Source organism: Pectinophora gossypiella, chromosome 6, assembly GCF_024362695.1.
Source record: "Pectinophora gossypiella chromosome 6, ilPecGoss1.1, whole genome shotgun sequence".
In the NCBI taxonomy this organism is placed as follows: Eukaryota; Metazoa; Arthropoda; class Insecta; order Lepidoptera; family Gelechiidae; genus Pectinophora; species Pectinophora gossypiella.
The window spans coordinates 12,379,283-12,397,393 of record NC_065409.1 but is presented as its reverse complement, the minus strand read 5'-3'; the positions used below and the strand labels follow the sequence as shown (position 1 = coordinate 12,397,393).

The 18,111-nt window shown below is 39.2% G+C and overlaps 2 protein-coding genes across 2 annotated transcripts in view; both read right to left on the bottom strand.

Moving 5' to 3' along the window:
• Nucleotides 1-6,619: 6,619 nt before the first annotated feature.
• Nucleotides 6,620-9,597, bottom strand: LOC126367763 (uncharacterized). Its single transcript, XM_050011489.1, has 2 exons — nucleotides 9,419-9,597; nucleotides 6,620-9,161 (listed from the first exon to the last, which is right to left on the bottom strand). Exon 2 carries the CDS (start codon nucleotides 9,154-9,156, stop codon nucleotides 6,847-6,849), a length of 2,310 nt encoding a protein of 769 aa, XP_049867446.1. The 5' UTR covers nucleotides 9,157-9,161; nucleotides 9,419-9,597; the 3' UTR covers nucleotides 6,620-6,846.
• A 350-nt stretch (nucleotides 9,598-9,947) lies between these two features.
• Nucleotides 9,948-18,111, bottom strand: part of LOC126367820 (sulfotransferase 1B1-like) — a 243,838-nt gene continuing 235,674 nt past the window's right edge. The window contains exon 8 of the mRNA XM_050011580.1: nucleotides 9,948-9,969. The gene's annotated coding sequence lies outside the window, so the exon portion shown is untranslated. The remainder of the gene's footprint in view (nucleotides 9,970-18,111) is intronic.

The window sequence follows — 18,111 nt, the reverse complement described above, 5'->3', positions numbered from 1 at the left end:
AAAAGTGTTAAATTTCAAACATATCTCTTTCCTCTAAAAATAGGGAGTTTACTTCTGCAGCCTTCATTAAAAAACCCACTGAGAAACAATAAAGATGTGAGCATGATTCAGGAATGGTTAAGGGCAATTTACAGCAAAGAAACGGCAGTTTTGTTTTAAATAACACTAAATAATTGAGTTGAATGTATATTTTATTTGTCTTTAGGTTATCAACTGCTCAATATCTTAGACATAATAACTTGTCATGTCCCTAGCGATATCCCGTATCACCGTGTCCGCTTCCCTAACCTGAATATTTGACAGATCCGGTTTTCACAGAAGCGACTGCCTATCGGACCTTCTAATCCGCTAAGGAAAATCCAGCCCAATACAGGTTAGGTCACATAGGTACCTCTAAAACACATTTCAGCTTTATAAAGCTTTCCCGACTCAACAATCAGAACGCATGTGGAAAATTCATTGCAGTTGACTAATTCAGAGAAGTGTAATAATTAGGCCGGTTCTGGAGCGGGTTGTAAATCAGCCGAGCCATAATGTTTGTGTGTCGATGCGCGGGCGCAGGCAAGTAAGCGGAGATGTTTGCTCGCAGTTATTGCCCGCAATCAGTACCGTTTCAAAACATGCGCAAATTGCGACTTCCTACGACCATTCCCAATTTCACATGGCATGCTTTATTTATAATTTCACGGATAAAACCAACGTTTGGTGGCTTGCCAGTTAGTATTGACCGGTAATTATAATTGGTTTACCGTAATAGTAAAGTAATCGGTCGGTACTTTTTCAATGATAAATCATTGGTTTGCTTTATATACCCTTATTAAATAGGTATGTGCGAAGTAGTTTGAGCCACACCTAAAATTATTTATATATTTTCAGTAGTAGGTAACATTCTTGCTACAAATTTAAAAATAGATAAATAGACATCATTCGTCCGTTTTTGTTGGGAACAAAACATGACTAAGCCATACAATCATACATAGTGTACAAAAAACTAGACGAAGCGAGAATACCTATCTTTCACCAAGGAAGCTTTTTGTTCAGAGAGCTTTAGCCAAATTCTTGTCTGAGACAGAAAATACGTTAGAATACACGTGTTCTAGAACCTAAATACAAATCTAGATCTGTATCCAGCTAAAAGAAGCATAGTTCCGTAGGACGAGAATATTAAAAGTATAGTTAGAATTTTGCTTGAATGTTAGCTACAACGCACAAATTAATTCTTATACCATACTCTATAATATGCTAAGTGTAGGGGCTTCCGCCTGCCGGCTGCAATAGCAATTAAATACCAAAACTAAATTATGCCTTAAATCGTGGGTGTGTATATAATTATGGAGAACAATAAATAAACCACACATTGTCGGCCGCGAATAATTACAATGTCTTTAACGACTCGTAGGTTTACGACCTTCTCGCATCACCGCCAGATATTACAAAGCATTACAAGTTACAACTCAAAATTACAATGTTAGATAGTTTTCAAATAACGACGGCTTAAAAATGTTTTGTTCCGTGCTTTCGTTAGCTTTTCTTTACTGGACTATGAGCGAATAAAGAACAGAATAACGACGGCCTAGAAATATTTCGTTCCGTGCTTTCGTTAGCTACTTACATGCTGTACTAGGAGTGAATAAAGAACAGAATAATATCGGCCTAGAAATATTTTGTTCCATGTTTTCGTTAGCTACTTCTATGCTGTACTAGGAGCGAATAAAAAACAGAACAACGTCGGCCTAGAAATATTTTGTTCCGTGCTTTCGTTAGCTACTTATATGCTGTACTAGGAGTGAATAAAGAACAGAATAATATCGGCGTAGAAATATTTTGTTCCGTGCTTTCGTTAGCTACATCTATGTGGCACTAGGAGTGAATAAAGAACAGAACAACGTCGGCCTAGAAATATTTCGTTCCGTGCTTTCCTTAGCTACTTCTATGTGGTACTAGGAGCGAATAAAAAACAGAACAACGTCGGCCTAGAAATATTTTGTTCCGTGCTTTCGTTAGCTACTTCTATGTGGTACTAGGAGCGAATAAAGAACAGAATAACGACGGCCTAGAAATATATTGTTCCGTGCTTTCGTTAGCTACCTCTATGTGGCACTAGGAGCAAATAAAGAACAGAACAACGTCGGCCTAGACATATTTTGTTCCGTGCTTTCGTTAGGTACTTCAATGCTGTATTAGGAGCGAATAAAGAACAGACCGCGTTTAGCCATTTATCTTTCCGGGCATGTCTTAAAAACGATAAATTGTACTTATTTCATTCATCACATCCATCTTAGGTAGGTGGTACAAATTGCGCTGGGAAGCTACTTTCCCGCAATTTATAAATATTTTAATTTATACTGTTAAAATCTCATAAACTACTAATACATTTAACTGCATTGTCAGATTGCCATAGCAATCAAAGAATCTACCTAAAATCTTTTTGAATAGGTACCTACAGAGCTTGCTGCTTCGAGTTAGCTTGAGAAATGTTTTTTATGATCTGCTCACTGGCTCTAAGATAATGTAAAGCAAGTCTCATTTCTCACAGCTATTGTTTCTCTATGAACATGGCTATAAAACATTTTAAAGCGTAAGAGACGACGTAATTATTCGGCTAGTAAAAAATAAATGGGTAATTAGCTGCACCTACGTAATTTAGTAAAGTAGGTCGGGGCGATCCTTAATGAGTGCGCGCGCGCATCATTGCGCTCTAGCAAGAGTTATAGCCCGCTTTATCACTTCCTCCGTCTCCAACACCCGTAAAATGTTGAGAGGGTCTTTGAGTCACCAAGTGCACTCAAGAACTATTTTCTTTCCTCGTACGTTTAAACTACCTAAGTACAAATACACTATTTGCGTAAAACTTTTTTGACCCTTTAACAAATGTTTTATATTTTGAAAAAAAAAACATAAATTCAGTATTTTAACAGTGATTGTTTAATTTTAAGTGAAGCATTAGTTTGTTCAACATGAAATCAGAGATTTTAATGAAATCAGATTCTATGAAATGTCTGTCTAAATCTGCCGATGCTCAACATTTGATCCCGGTTCTTGTCAGAATCTTGTAACTAGGTCCATATTTACGTAAAAACTATATCAGTTAATGTACAAAAATACTAGCTAAGTGATAGCCGACCTTAGTAATCGACGATAAGCCGTTAATAACGGGCCAGGGGCATCCGTCCTTCCCCTGTAACCGAGACCATTGTTCATTACACGTCTGACCGTCTGAAAAATCTACTCTATTTAATTTCTTTGGCAGCTGCGTCGTCAAGTCAAGTATATTTTCATTTGGCTGCGCGTGGGCGCGCCGATACAGCAGGTGACTGACTATACGATGCAACCGTATTGTTTTATTGCCCTGTAAAATGTATGACGGTAATGTTTGACATTACTATTTTGGACTGTATCTCCGGCGGCTGGCGTCCATAGCTGCGTGTGATCTATCTTCGATATTGTGCATGTGTCTTTGTCTACGGCGATGCGAGAAGGCTACTTGATTTAAACAACAGCTGTCATGTCATTGCAGACGTCAACCCCCGGTGTATATACAGCTCATTTAGTAGTTATCAGACGCGACTGTTACACGTGGATCTTACTGCCAACTGACGATAGACTAATGTAGAAATTGTCACTCCATTGCATTTCAATTAGTGACTAATAATGCGAGAATTTCACAGGTCACGATAGAAAAAGTTGGCACTGAGTCTACAGAATCTTTAATAGTGCTGATCTTTCCCTACTCCGCCAATGTAATGACAGCAAAACATCAGTCCTCTACCACCAATCATCAGATTGCTAGTGTAGAAAATGTCTATTTACCAATAAAGAGACACGTAGAGGTCGCTGACCGTCCGCCGCTCTTGAGGTGGCGTAATTTTGGGAACAGCTGTATACTATAAAGAATAACTAGAGAATGTTTTAAATTTGTGGTGCATGCAGGCGCCATGTAGTGTCAGGGTGAGAGCGTACGTAATCTTGCGCCGTGGCCGGCTTGGCTAGTGACAGCGGCTGCGCGCCCGCCGGTTTATATTTGTCCCGATCACGCACTCGCCGGGTGACACTACGCACTTCCTACCTTCCTACTCCAACCACTCGGCTCGCTGCTCATTTTCAAGGGCAATCCAGCAATTTATCTCCTTCATCTTACGAAAACCAACAGACAGTTTTAATCTAGACAACGGCGCTGTTGTTCGGAATAAATAGCGCAGCTGGAATATGGTTTACATTTATACACAGATGCCATTATAATTATTGCAATTCTCAATGTTTGTTTTGAATTTGGAATTCCAATCGCTCCCTTCAGGAAATCCTATCAACATCCAAACCGAACCTTCCTTACGGATACTATGAATACAAACGCCAGATCTACTATAATCTTGTAACTGATTCAAAGCCAAATCTTGCGTCGAGGTGAACCCCATCAATTCTCAGTATAATAGCGATTTATGGGCGATATTTTCCGTGTTAGAGTGCCAAACAATGAGGAGGGACACAGAGGGCGCCACGTGACTCAGTAAGAGAGTACGTGGAGACGAACAGAAGACAGGTGGCACCCAACGCAGCTCGTCACGACGACTTTTTGGGTCACTTTGATTACAATCTCCCATCTATTTTATTGTTATATTTTAATCCCAGCTGCCAGACTACGGATTATTTAAGGGCTGACAACATAATTAGATAACCGGGTTTTCGGTCGATTTATTAGCGATTACGTATATTATTTTATACTAATTCTTATTTTTTTTTAAATTCCCAGGTTCAATTAGGCGCTCGATTCTAATTACCTTTTAGGTACTTACAGGTTATAGTTTGCAACTATAGCTCATTTATATTTGTTTGCAATTTTCACCTGTTAATATTTCCAGACCGTTTTATAAGTGTTGCTGTAATGTTTTTCAACAATGAGTTTTATGTGAGGTGAAACAAGTAACCTATTCAGATTTTCATATTAGTACCGTCCTTCACTAACAATACGTGCAAAAGAGATGGAGCTAGTTTTAGTCCTGTCAAATTAAGTTAATATTAAGTTGATGGCATTTTTTATTAAATTAGGCTCGCGTTTGACCACAAACTCACCTAATGGTAAGTAACGATGTGGTCTAGGGTGGATTACGCTCCTGGTAGTTGCGGCTTCCGAATACATCCCGCTTAGGGACGGTACTGAAAAGTATCGGCGTCCGAAGGACGTAATATACGATCCCGACGACCCGATTACTCTAGCCATAGAGGCAGCCAATCAGCTCGCGACACCAAACACTTCAGGACCCCGATACCGACCCCGCCGGCGTGGTCGACGATTTCCCTCATTCAGCGCTTATCGCTATCGACCCACTAGGGTCGATTAATTCTTTCAAATATTTTTCCTCTCAGACGACGCCCTGAGCCGAGGTTCGCGCCCAACTGGGCACCCTCAGGCCTGTTGTCTTAAACGTTGTACCGGGTGAGAGCCTTCAGCGCTCCCCATTTGTCCGGCCAAGTAGTTAATGCCATCTGCGGCAAATCTACAATAAGACACGTCAAAAAAAAAAGGTGGATTACGCTTACGCATTAAAGGCATATTCAAGTATTCAGTCTAGTTTTGAAGACTCCCAGATTATAACAAACGACGGTTCACATCAAAAAGGCAGAGGCAAAAAAAGGTTACTCGAATCGACACCATTGTCTGACTAAGATACACTTATGAATTATCATGTGTGCACATTTTCGCCGTGGTCGGCACATTCCGGCAGCTCGCTAATGACATATTTCGGGCCGCAGCCGGCTCCAAGGGCGCGTCACAGTACGCCGCCGCTATTTCCACCGCGCTATTCCTGAAAGCTTACATTGTTTTATTTCTAGCACGGAACACTGTCCACCGGGAAGTAGTTACGTGGCATATAGTGGCCTTACCGCTTATCGCACTTGCCTAGAAACCAACGCCGCGGGAGACAACGAGACCAGTTTCGATAGATACTGTAATAACGGAAACTAACAATACAAACTGGTGGAGACGCTTTATCACGTTTCATCATCATCATCACCAGCCCATTAACGTCCCCACTGCTGGGGCACGGGCCTTCCCTACGGATGGATAGAGAGATCGGGCCTTAAACTACCACGGGGGCCCAGTGCGAATTGGTGGTTATTAACGACTGCTAATGCAGCCCGGACTAATAACGGCTTAACGTGCCTTCCGAAGCACGGAGGAGCTCGAGATGAAAACTTTTTTTGTGGTCACCCATCCTATGACCGGCCTTTGCGAAAGTTTAAGTTCACGTTTATTGATAAATTTTGCCAACCCACGGGGCTTAAAGCGGCTTTATTAAGTCCTCGAAAAATACTTACCCATAGCTTATAATCCGATTATTTAAGTAAGTAAGTACGATTTGCCTTGAAGCCAACTGTAGTCTCAGTCTAAACAATTCAACAGACATAGCGCATAGCGTTTGACAAAAGAATATATACGTAGAATATTAGAATGACTCAATCTGGATATAAGATAAAACTAAAAGAGTTTCATTGTGATAGATCGACAGCCTAGCAAAACAACAGCAATACATTTGACGATCACAATTACCTTACTGACATTAAATCAGCCCAAACATAGCAACCCGTCTCCAATTGTAGGGGAGACTGGGGCAAGATGAGATAGCTAAGACAAAACTCGTTATACAAAGAAAATTAAACTCTTTAATATCATTCTTTAACAAAAGAGGTAACCATTATACATTTCTCTCTTATAATTAAACTTTGTAGCATGCAAAATCACAGAACTTTTTTTGGCAAATAATTTAATAGTAAACTCGGCAAATTTCCCGTTTTGCCCCATAACTGGGGCATGATGGGAAACGCTGTGGGGCAAAACGAGTATGCTTTTTAATCAGGTAGACAGTGTTCACAAATGTGTGCCTCTTCGTCTTCCTCATCTACTCCAGCACATGAATTATGCGCCCAACCGTGACACACGCCGCAAATGACCCAACCCTCAGTTGAATCTGAGTATAAGTACCCACAATAGATGCAAGCACAGTCATCCTCCTCTTCTTGGGATGAACTATCTTCCGATTCAGTTTCATTTTTGCACCTTTTGGTTTGACGCTTTTTCTGCAAGTTTTCCTTGTCAGTTGTCTTTTTAATCTTCTTTGCAGTCTTTTTTCCAGGTTTCTTCATTTGTTTTTTACGTTTTTGAATCACTTGATTATCAGTCTTTTTTTTATTTTTACCTTCTTTAATACTTATATCTTTCATGAGTTCATTTTTGTAAGGTGATTCAGTTAGTATTGCAGTCTTCCCTCGTTTCCTAGTCTTCCTCTCCTGAGTTCTAACTTCTTTAGGTATAGCCATAATATTTTCAGGACTTACCAGAAAATTTATTTTTATTTGCCTTTCGGGAGTTTTGTCTTTAGCTCGAAATGTCGACGTTGAAGGTTGCTCGGCCAATGTTTTTTCAGGGCTCCTTCTAGTATTAATAATCTCTGGAGAATATCTATTGAAATCAGCATCTGCAGCAACGTTTTGAGAAGACGTGGTAGTCACAGAAATGTCAATTTGAGAATTCAACAAAATCAGGGCATCATTGTTATTCAAAAAAGATGTGGCTGGTTCAGCAATATCTTCTTTTTCAGTGGATAAAACTGGATGTACAGCATTTTCTGAGGATATCAGAGGTTCTGAACCACCTCCTTCATCAATTTGTAAGTTTGGGTTAGTAATGATGTTTTCTTGATTTTCTGATGTGGTTCGACCACGACTATTTTCAGCCTGGGAACAAATAACTGAAGAAGGTACATTATTTTGCTGGGTTGCAGACGAGATTTGTCCAAGGTGAACTGAAGGGGATGGCCGCGAGAGATTTTCTTCAGTGATTGCTGGTTCGGATGTCGAAGTTGATGGAGCATTTTCCATATTTAGCTCTTCTCTTGCCAGATTTTCTGTGTTAGTCGTCTCCGCAGCTATGAAATCAGCATCCGTAAAAACATTTTTATCTAATGGCCATATACCACATTTCCGAAATCCATTTATGGCTGTGAGCATTGTAGCTGCTGTCAAGTAAGCTTGTCCAAAAAGTTTTGCCACTTGATATGGTGTAACCACGCGACCAGGGTGATCTCTCAGCCATTTTTTAACTTCTGCACTGTAGTACGTGCTTAAAGGTCTCATGAAAGACACGTCTAAAGGCTGCAATTTGTGAGTACAATGTGGTGGTGTACATAATAAAATCACATTATTTTCTCTTGCATAATCTATAAGGTCAATATTTTTGGTATGTGAAGAGTGACCGTCTAACAGAAGCAATATAGGCTTTTCTTTTGTCGGTTGTGCAAACTGCACGAATGATTTAAACCAATCAAAAAATATTTTTGTAGTAATCCAGCCATTGTCACTGCAAGTTCCCCAAAACCCTGACGGAGCATCATCCAAAAGTTCTTCTTTCATGCGCTTCCGAGCGTATATTAGCATTGGTGGGACATAGGTGCCAACGGCATTAAAACAAATTTCAGCAGTGACCAACTGGCCTCTCTCTGCTGATGAGAGGCAGCCGACTTGCTTCTGACCCTTCATTGACAATATCTTAGACTGACTTTTGGGAACAGTACTGATCCCCGTTTCGTCTACATTGTAGATCCTTTCAGGTGTCAGTTTATGTTTATCTATAACATTTTCCAACAATTTAAAAAAATTGTTGACTGCCACTCTGTTAAAACCCATCGCTCTTGCAGCTGAAGTTGGTTCTGGACGTCTGTATGCTAGATCAGGGTGTCGTTTTAAAAACCCGCTGAGCCAATCTTCTCCTGCCATACCAGTTTCTGTATTAAATGGGTTATCTATGTGATTACGCTGAGCTAACTGATAAGCTATAATACGAAGCTCTTTTCCCGTTAAACCAAAAAGCCGTGCTTCCATAGATTTCACATACTCCGCCAGCTCATTTTCTTGCTCGGCTGTGAAAACAGTTTTGAATCTTCCCAAATGTTTTTTCCCGCAGTCGTTATCAGAATCAGTGTCGTCATTAACAGTTTCACGAGCTTTTCTTACTCGTCGTTCTAAGGTCGACTTCGGAACATCGTAAGTAGCCGAGGCTCGAAGAAATCCCATTCTATCAGTAAGAACAGCAGCTACTGCTCTTCTCATATCTTCTTCGTTCCATTTGCCACGATCTGTTTTTCGTTTATAGTTGCGCACCATTTTATCTGTAGACAAATAAATAAATAGGTAATATATTTAAATCTGATTTAATTTATTATCAGTACATAGAAAATGTTATTAAAAAAAACCGGATAGTATCCCATTATGCCCCGATCATCTTGCCCCGATTCACACGCAGGTAAAAAAAAATACGCAATTCTAACCTCAAACTTTACCGGTGAAAAAATGTGGTTTAAATTTAATGTTTTGGACTACTGTAATAAGCTCGGGATTGAAATAAAACATTAACACAGGTACTTACATGTCTGTACATCAGTTTTCGGATCAAATATCGCGTAAAAACACTTGCAATATCACTTTTTTCTCTCTGCAACGCAAAAACGAGTTCTAACCTGTTCGCTCTGCTTGGACGCACTAGCGGAGAGTGAAGTTCGTGCAAATGGCGCTGTTGCCGCTCTGAACACTATTACCATTCACGCACACAAGCTTATTTCCCGTACTGCCCCGAACTTCATCTTGCCCCGGTCTCCCCTACATAGGTTCCCACGAGGAAAAAAGAGACAGTGGCCCCGATTCCTGCAAACACCGCCTAATTTTATTTTAAGTTATATCCGTCATTTTCATATCCGTCGAAAAGGAAAGGGACGGATGATTGACAGCTCTTAATTTTAGGAAGAATGATTGACTGACGTAAAATTTTTAGACGGTTGGTTTAGATTTGTGCTTAAAATTGACGTGTGTTCCATAAATTTTATGCTTGTCAATTACCCGTCCCTTTCCTTTTCGGCGGATAAGAAAATGACAGATATAACTTAAAATAAAATTAGATGGTATTTACAGGAATTAGCACCAGTATGTTTTACTTACTACATGTTCGTATAATGTAGTCTAAAAATGGTCTTTTTAAAATAGCATGTAGATGTCAGAAAGTGGACACACGCGACGCGCACGCTGCGTGCGTGGGGTGCGCACGCGCATCCATCATCGCGTCGGCCAGGAAGGGCGCGCGACCTTCGCTTTTTGTCCCATGCCATTATCGCATACTTGTCATGTTATGGATTGCATCTAAATTTAACTCCTAAAAGCACTGGCAAGGTCAAAATATTTTGATCTGAACAACAAATAGGATCACCTGTTCATCGACAATTTAATACGAGCTTTTACTTTAATTGGCACGCTAAAATGTCGACGAGTACAGTACAGAATTTGTACGCGCTATTGGTAAATAATCAAACAAATATTTAACCAGGTATTTATGCGCCACACACCTATCATTCAATCTTCTTCTTTGCGAGTCGATGGCGATCGATATTAAATTTTTGCTGACCAGTAATTGGCATCAAAATATTTTGACCTTGCCAATGATTTTAGGAGTTAAATTTAGATGCAATTCAATAATTAAGTACGTAGTAACTGGGACCAACGGCTTAACGTGCCTTCCGAAGCACGGTCCCGGTTACTACTTACTGATGTAAGTAAGTAAGTAGTCGTTACATGAGCCATTTCAGGGACCTTTGGCGGCTCAATAATAACCCTGACACCAGGGTTGATGAGGTTGAGAATTCACCTCACAACCCACACGATAGAAGGTTAAGTACGTAATTGATAACAATATAAGTACCTACTTCCTAATACGAAAAAGCTCGATGAGCCGTCGGTACTTAGTTCATCTTGCGATGGACCTCTACTTCTGACTATTCGAATTGGTGTATCGTCGTGAGCTTATGTTTTGTAAAGTTGTCCTAATACGAATTTTTTTAGAAACTAAAACTTCCCATACCGATTGATGCCCACTTTCTTGATTCCTTGATTTGCCGCAGATGGCCAATACTTGGCCGGACAAATAGGGAGCGCTGAAGGCTCTCACCCGGTACAACGTTTAGACAACAGGCCTGAGGGTGCCCAGTTGGGCGCGAACCTCGGCTCAGGGCTTCGTCTGAGAGGAAAAAATATTTAAAAGAATTAATCGACCCTAGTGGGTCGATAGCGATAAGCGCTGATTGAGGGAAATAGTCGACCACGCCGGGGGGGTCAGTATCAGGGTTTTGCCTTACTACATTATATTAGATGCTTATATATATTAGGTTAACTATAAGTAAAATAAAATTAATAACAAAAAATATTTATACAAAATCTACAAATTCATTTCACGACCCCCTGACAAAGATCAAACATTCTTACAGCGAGCGTTTAAAAAGAAGTCGTGTTCTTAAAAAAAAAATACAATTTCACATGCGTTACGGATGCCAGCTCCGTTGATTAGTGGCCTTAAGAGCTCTGGGCATCCATCGAGCAGTTGTAATGAGGGCAATAAATCCCCCATTGAACGTGACGAGTATTTATAGTCAAGTGACGGTGTCAGACCTTGGTGATAGTGCCAGCCCGGCGAGACGCGGACTTTTACAGCTGCCGACCTAGAACATACCAGGTCTTCTCCTGACATGTACTAAGTACTCTTAATACGCCGCTGGCTTTGAGAATTAACCAATAAATAAATGAGTCATTTCGAGGTTCATAACATAACATAAAAATACTATTGCACAAACAGGGAAATACAAAACAAAAGAGAAATACCTCTAGAATGAGTACAATAGTCTTCCAGGCAACCTTTAAGTATAGGAGATATTTAATATTATATAAGTAATATTAGAAACACCTCCACCAACCCGCATTGGAGCAGCGTGGTGGAGTATGTTCCATACCCCCTCCGGTTGATTGAGGGGGGGCCTGTGCTCAGCAGTGGGACGTATACCTATAGGCTGTTTATGTTATGTGTAATATTAGAAAAGAAAGAGTAGATAGATTATATGGTATTCATGTGTTATTTAGAACTTGTGTGCCTGTGACTTCAAGATAGATTGAATATCTACTTAAATCTGATGAACTCATTTGTCATTCATAATATGGCTGTAGCCTAATATTCTCTCGTGTGGGTTGTGAGATCAATGACCGACCTCATCAAACCTAGTATCAGGGTTAAAGTTGAGCCATCAAAGGTCAGGTTTAAGTAAGTATGTAGTCATTACATACCATGTAAACTGAATGGTATACTCAGAATCATATTATTTTTCGGACAATCGTTTATTTGAATCTGCAGCGGTGGACATAAGGTCTAAAGAGATTCCTCTAACGCTTGGTAATAAAATAGAGGTATTCAATTTCATTAAAAGAATGTAACGTCGTATACACGCTTTGTTTAAACGCAAGTAGGTTAATGTTATAAACCCAAAAATAATAACGAGTAGAACGAATATTTTAACTTTTTATGAAAATACCTATGACTAAACTCTCAACATTTCCCAATGGCTGTGACTGACAGTTTAACGTTCCTGTTTGGAACTGGATGAGCTCTAAATGTGCCACCAGGAAGTCGGAGTTGTCAGTTAGTTGCTTAACTTTGTTTAATCGTTTTTAATCAACAATAACAACTGATCTTTGAACCAAATACACATTTACGTATTTAGTGCTAATCCACAAGAACAAATCAGAGATTCGTATTCAGAGCCCTATTTCGTAAACGTAATATTTGTAAAATACAATGACAATTACGTGTCAGTTGCGTTAAGCGATAAGATGCAAAATATGTCTAATCTACACACTACAAATTGTTAGAGAGCCGGAGACGCCGCCACTTTTGATGAGAAATCCTTCTAGTCGTTCTTTGTACTTACATAAAACCTAACAAATCTAGCTATTCAACAACTTTAAAGTGTTACAGAGTAGATAATGTTAACAATTCCGGCAAACTCCCACGGGTGAATGTTCTTGAATTTTGTTATGACAATTAATCTTTCTGCACGATTTAACTTTTCATATACAGTTCAGTTCAACACTCTCTCTGATATTTCTAACATCGTTATGAGGGTGGACAGAGCCGTACCTAAGCATGGGATAAAGAATAGTAGTACATATAGAAAGGTAAAGGCAACTGTCTGCACCGAACCAGGCGCCGAACTAGATTTACCTCACGCCCTCTGGGTCCTATAGTTATAAATGGTCACAAGCCGCTAAGGAGTAAGAAGAGCGCGCGGTATATCTGTCTCGCTCGCTCTTACAAGTTAAGCGGCACACGGTGCAAATGAGATTTTTATGTGGAATACCCGGGGTGTGGCACGAGTCAAAAACAATTTGCAGCCAATTTGAACTATGTATTTAATGACAGACAATGAACCCATCACCCAAAACTGCTCATAAATAAAGATAAATTATTCTATAGGTAATTATAAAGTTACCTATTGTTGCCAACTTCCTGTCCTAAATGTTAGAAATCAAATGGACATTAACTATCTGATAATTTAATATCATTCATTACAATGCTAAACAAACAGGCAACAGATGCATCTGTAGTTGAGTGGAAACGTCCCGTTCACGCCAGATACCTATTCTTAGCCTGAGCTATTAGCTAAATCGAGCAGATGTTAGATAATTACCATAACTTCCTTACACACTGTCAAAATTGAAAATTGTGATGAAGCCGGTGTAAACAAAATACGTTGAATATTTTGCGAGTTGAGAGCTTTAGCCCACATGTACTGTGATCTAATTTTGTCCAAGGCGAGTGTGCATAATGTGAGATGTGCATAATATAGGGATATTTCTGGCGATACCCTGCATCCCGGGATTTACTTCGCATCTGCCGGACAGCGCCGCGCGCATCTTCCTAATGCTCTATTTATCGGTCACTCACTACTCAAAATACCTTCACTAAAGTTTAGTAATACATCATCCATTACAATGTACTAGATTGTCAAGAAGATGCCGTGATACGATGCAAACTTTACATACAAAATACATCTTAAGTCAAAAATAGATCAAGCTAGCACTAACTTGTAAAGGCGTTATTGCTAACCCACATCATCCCACTGCAGGGCAAAGGCCTCTCTCCCTTTCGTCCACTCCTACCCATCTTGGGATCTCTCTTTCCAAGATATCAAGTAAGTATGCATCCTAACTTATATAAAATGCCATCGATTTAAACAGGATGCATTTAGTTATTTACGACACTTCAACTATTGTAGTAGCTTGGAACATTATAATTTGCCAATAAGTTCTTTTTGTAAAATTACCTTTTGTGAAAAAAGAGAATAAAACGTTACCCTATCTACCTAATTACCCGCCTGCGGCGAAGCAAAAAGGAGGGGTTATGCGAGTTCGTTATGTTCGTTTCATCGTCGGCGTGATTCTCAACACAAAACATATACACTTCTCATCAAAAAAATCGAAACACTTCCGTTTTCATTGTTTCTGTCCGAATTTAACACAAAAAAGAATTCATACGATGAAAAAAAAATACATAAATGTATAGCTGGCAGTTTGGCCATTACAGTAATAAGCGAAAATTCTAAATTCAAAATTAGAATTTCATTTGTTTATCTTATAAACGAAATGAATCACTGTTTTGAGACAAATGTGTGTTTAGGGTTGGAGTACATTTAGCGTTTAAAAACTAAAAATTGGCGCCTATCCTTAAACTTTTTGTTTTTTATTTCAATACTGTGACTTTAGGACGTCTGAAAAAAGGTTTTTTTTCTAAAATGTATGGATACTTCGCCCACAGAAGCCGCCCAAGTTGTGGCATTGCTGGATTCTGGCCTTAGTCAGCGTGTTGTGGCTGCAAGACTGCATCTAAGCCTGTCATCTGTTCATAGAGTCTATAAACGTTATCGGGAGACTGGTTTGTTCACGCGCCGTTCAGGATCTGGCAGGAATCGGGTCACTTCTGAGCGAGATGATCGATTTATTGTAACAACTTCTTTAAGAAATCGACGCCTTAACGCTTTTCAACTGCAGCAGCGGCTTCGTGTTGTACGAAGGGTGGCTGTAAGTGACTCTACAATTAGAAGAAGGTTGAAGGATCGTGGACTGGTACCGCATAAGCCAGCAAATGGGCCGAAATTAACTGCAGACCATCGAAGAGCGCGCCTTAACTTTGCACGTGAGCACCTAAATTGGTCATACCTACAGTGGAGCAAAGTTCTCTTTTCTGATGAGTGTAAAATTATGCTGTATGGTAACGACGGAAGGAACAAGGTCTACAGAAGAGACGGAGAACGCTATGCACAATGCTGCATTGAAGAAAAGGTCAGCTATGGTGGCGGTTCGTGGACGGTTTGGGGAGGAATCAGCGCCGACGGTAAGACAGAGCTTGCTTTCGTGTCTGGGCCACGTCTGCCTGCACTAAACTGTCATCGGTACGTCGAAGAGTGTCTCGAGCCTCATGTGATGCCCTATGCACATTTTATTGGCAACGGCTTCATATTCATGCACGACAATGCTAGGGCTCACACCGCGGGCGTCGTACGAGATTATCTTAACGAAGTCGATATCTCTATTATGGAATGGCCAGCAAGAAGCCCGGACATGAATCCCATTGAACATCTGTGGGATGAATTAAAGAGACGAATTCGAGCAAGAGATCCTGCCCCAGAAACACTTAGCCAGCTGCAAGATGCAATCCAAGAGGAATGGGACAATATACCACAGCATGTGATCGTGACTCTCATCCGATCGATGAAGAACCGTATGGAAGCAGTAATTAGAGCTCGGGGAGGGAATACAAGTTATTAAATAAACGTTTTTTAGCTTTTTTTTTCATTTACGTGTGTTGTTTTATCCATTTCCTTTATACTCCATACGGAATAAAAATGACTCATTTAACAAAATACGAAACCTATGAAAAATTCATTTATATTTAGAACATTAACATTAAGATTTGATAAGCTCATATTACTCACTATTAAACGACATTTAACATTTATTCCTAAATGTACACATTTTTCTGATAATCCTGACAAAACGTAAACTTGCAAGGTGTTTCGATTTTTTTGATGAGAAGTGTATTTTTTACTGTACAATAGCAAAGAAAATTAATAAATTATTAATGAGTACTTAAATGGAATGAAGATGTTTGTTGTGTCACGGTTAAATTAAATCCCGTGTTACCTTTATAAATCACGTTAAACAGTAAAAGCAGCGAACAAATATTTTATTTTCTTCCGCATTTAATGGAACATTGACGCACGGGAAATAATTCGCGCCTACTGTATAACCCTGGTCTATTTCTGTATTACTGCAGTGATCTTGATACCAATCGTCATCATTTCTGATCACCTTGATACGCAATCCATACTACTATTAAACATAAACATCAATAGCGTACTATATACGCCCACTGCTGGGCTTAGGCCTTCCACTCCCACGCTCTGAATGTTTGGAATAACATAATATTTCTCCGACATTCTTACCTACTAAAAGCAATTTTGAAGCACTCGCGCTATCCATTTGTCCGGCCAAGTAGTTTACGCCAACTGAGGCAAATCTACCTACCTTGCTATAGTCGTATAATAATAAGACAGTAAATACACATACTCACGTCTATTTCTCATCGAGATAAGAGTAAATCAGTTTGCTTTTTTACCTATTGAAGTTTACACTGGACCGATTTGTATGAGACTTGGCACAGATAAAAGAGGAAGACCAAACGTACTGACAGCAATAACCAAAGCCAGGCCGAAGGTATGGGGAAGGCGAGTGCTTAATTAGATGTATTTTATAAAGGCAAGATTCCTGACCCACGCGCGTTTAACGTGTACGTATAATAGGCTAGTTTCCAACTACTATCAGTTACTTTTAATAAACGTCAAAACACGAAATTACTATGGAATTTGTACGAAAACGCACACTGTGACGTCATAGAAAACGTGATAAAATGTCGGACTTATTATTACGTTATTCTTGATGAAACTTCATAAATAAGTTACATAGAAAAGGAAAATGATTTTCATTCGTTTTAGATCTGTCGTTATTTAGTAATCAGAATTTCATAATTCATCTTGAACCTAGTTCACGATCCAATTATAGATAATTGTAAAGTAGTGTATACACCTCAAAATACCATGGTTTCCGGTGATCAATCTACATTCATACGTGTCTGTTAATATCATAACCTGGGTCTGTGTTCAGTTCATTTCAGGATCGATAAATATTAATCTGACGAACGCTATAAATTTTATTTATGTACATTTATTTCTCAAAATTATTCTCTCTAAATTAAGTCATTATGAAAAGTCGATTTCGTATTTCATCAAACGGAATACGCAAACGTTTACAAAATATTCAGCTTTTTCTTTTATAATCTGAATGTGTAAGTATATTCGTCAGATCTCAGGGATTATTAAAATACTTACCTATGTGAACAAACAGATGTACAATGTTACTGAGCCTCCTGGGACCATTCCACTTTGAAGTAATTTTTATTATTGTATTGGAGTTGGAGATTGTTAGCAAAATTGTAATAGTTCTTTAGAGTTACGAAAGTTGTATACCTAAAACTTACTGAATACTTACTAATATAATAAGTTACGCCAAAAAGTGTTCGGCCTTGCTAAGTACCTACACGAGTTTTGATTACTAACATAAAACTGTGTGAACTTAGTTGAATATTAATTATAACCGTTCCCTTCCCGAAATCACCACCGCGCCGAGACAGTCGCGGCAGCGCAGCTTGGCGGCACAAACCGCGGTTAAAACGCGGAATTTTTCGATGGACAACTGCCAGCACTTTTTCAAATTAATTATTATTTTACGCGCCTCTAAAGCATTCTCTTATAACAACACTCATACGCCGCGAGTAGAGTTATTCTCGGCTGACGAAAATTTACGACCGTTTGATTTGCCCTCTTAATCTTATAGTGGCCGGACAAAACTCGGTGTCAATCTCGTTTATGAGTTATTAAACGTTTAATGTCCGCCTTACACAACATTGTACATTTTGTTTAATAATATTAATTCGGGTAGCCAACGTTCCTTCCTATTGATCTTCAGCAATTGCGCACTACGATTTATTGTAAGTAACGAATTACCGCAGCATCCGTTATTTTATATCTTTCCTAATTTAATTTTACTAATGTGCATTTAATGATTTTCTACAATATAGCAATACCTACCTACATAAACAAACATAAAACGTTAGATGTTACAAAATAAACAAATTAA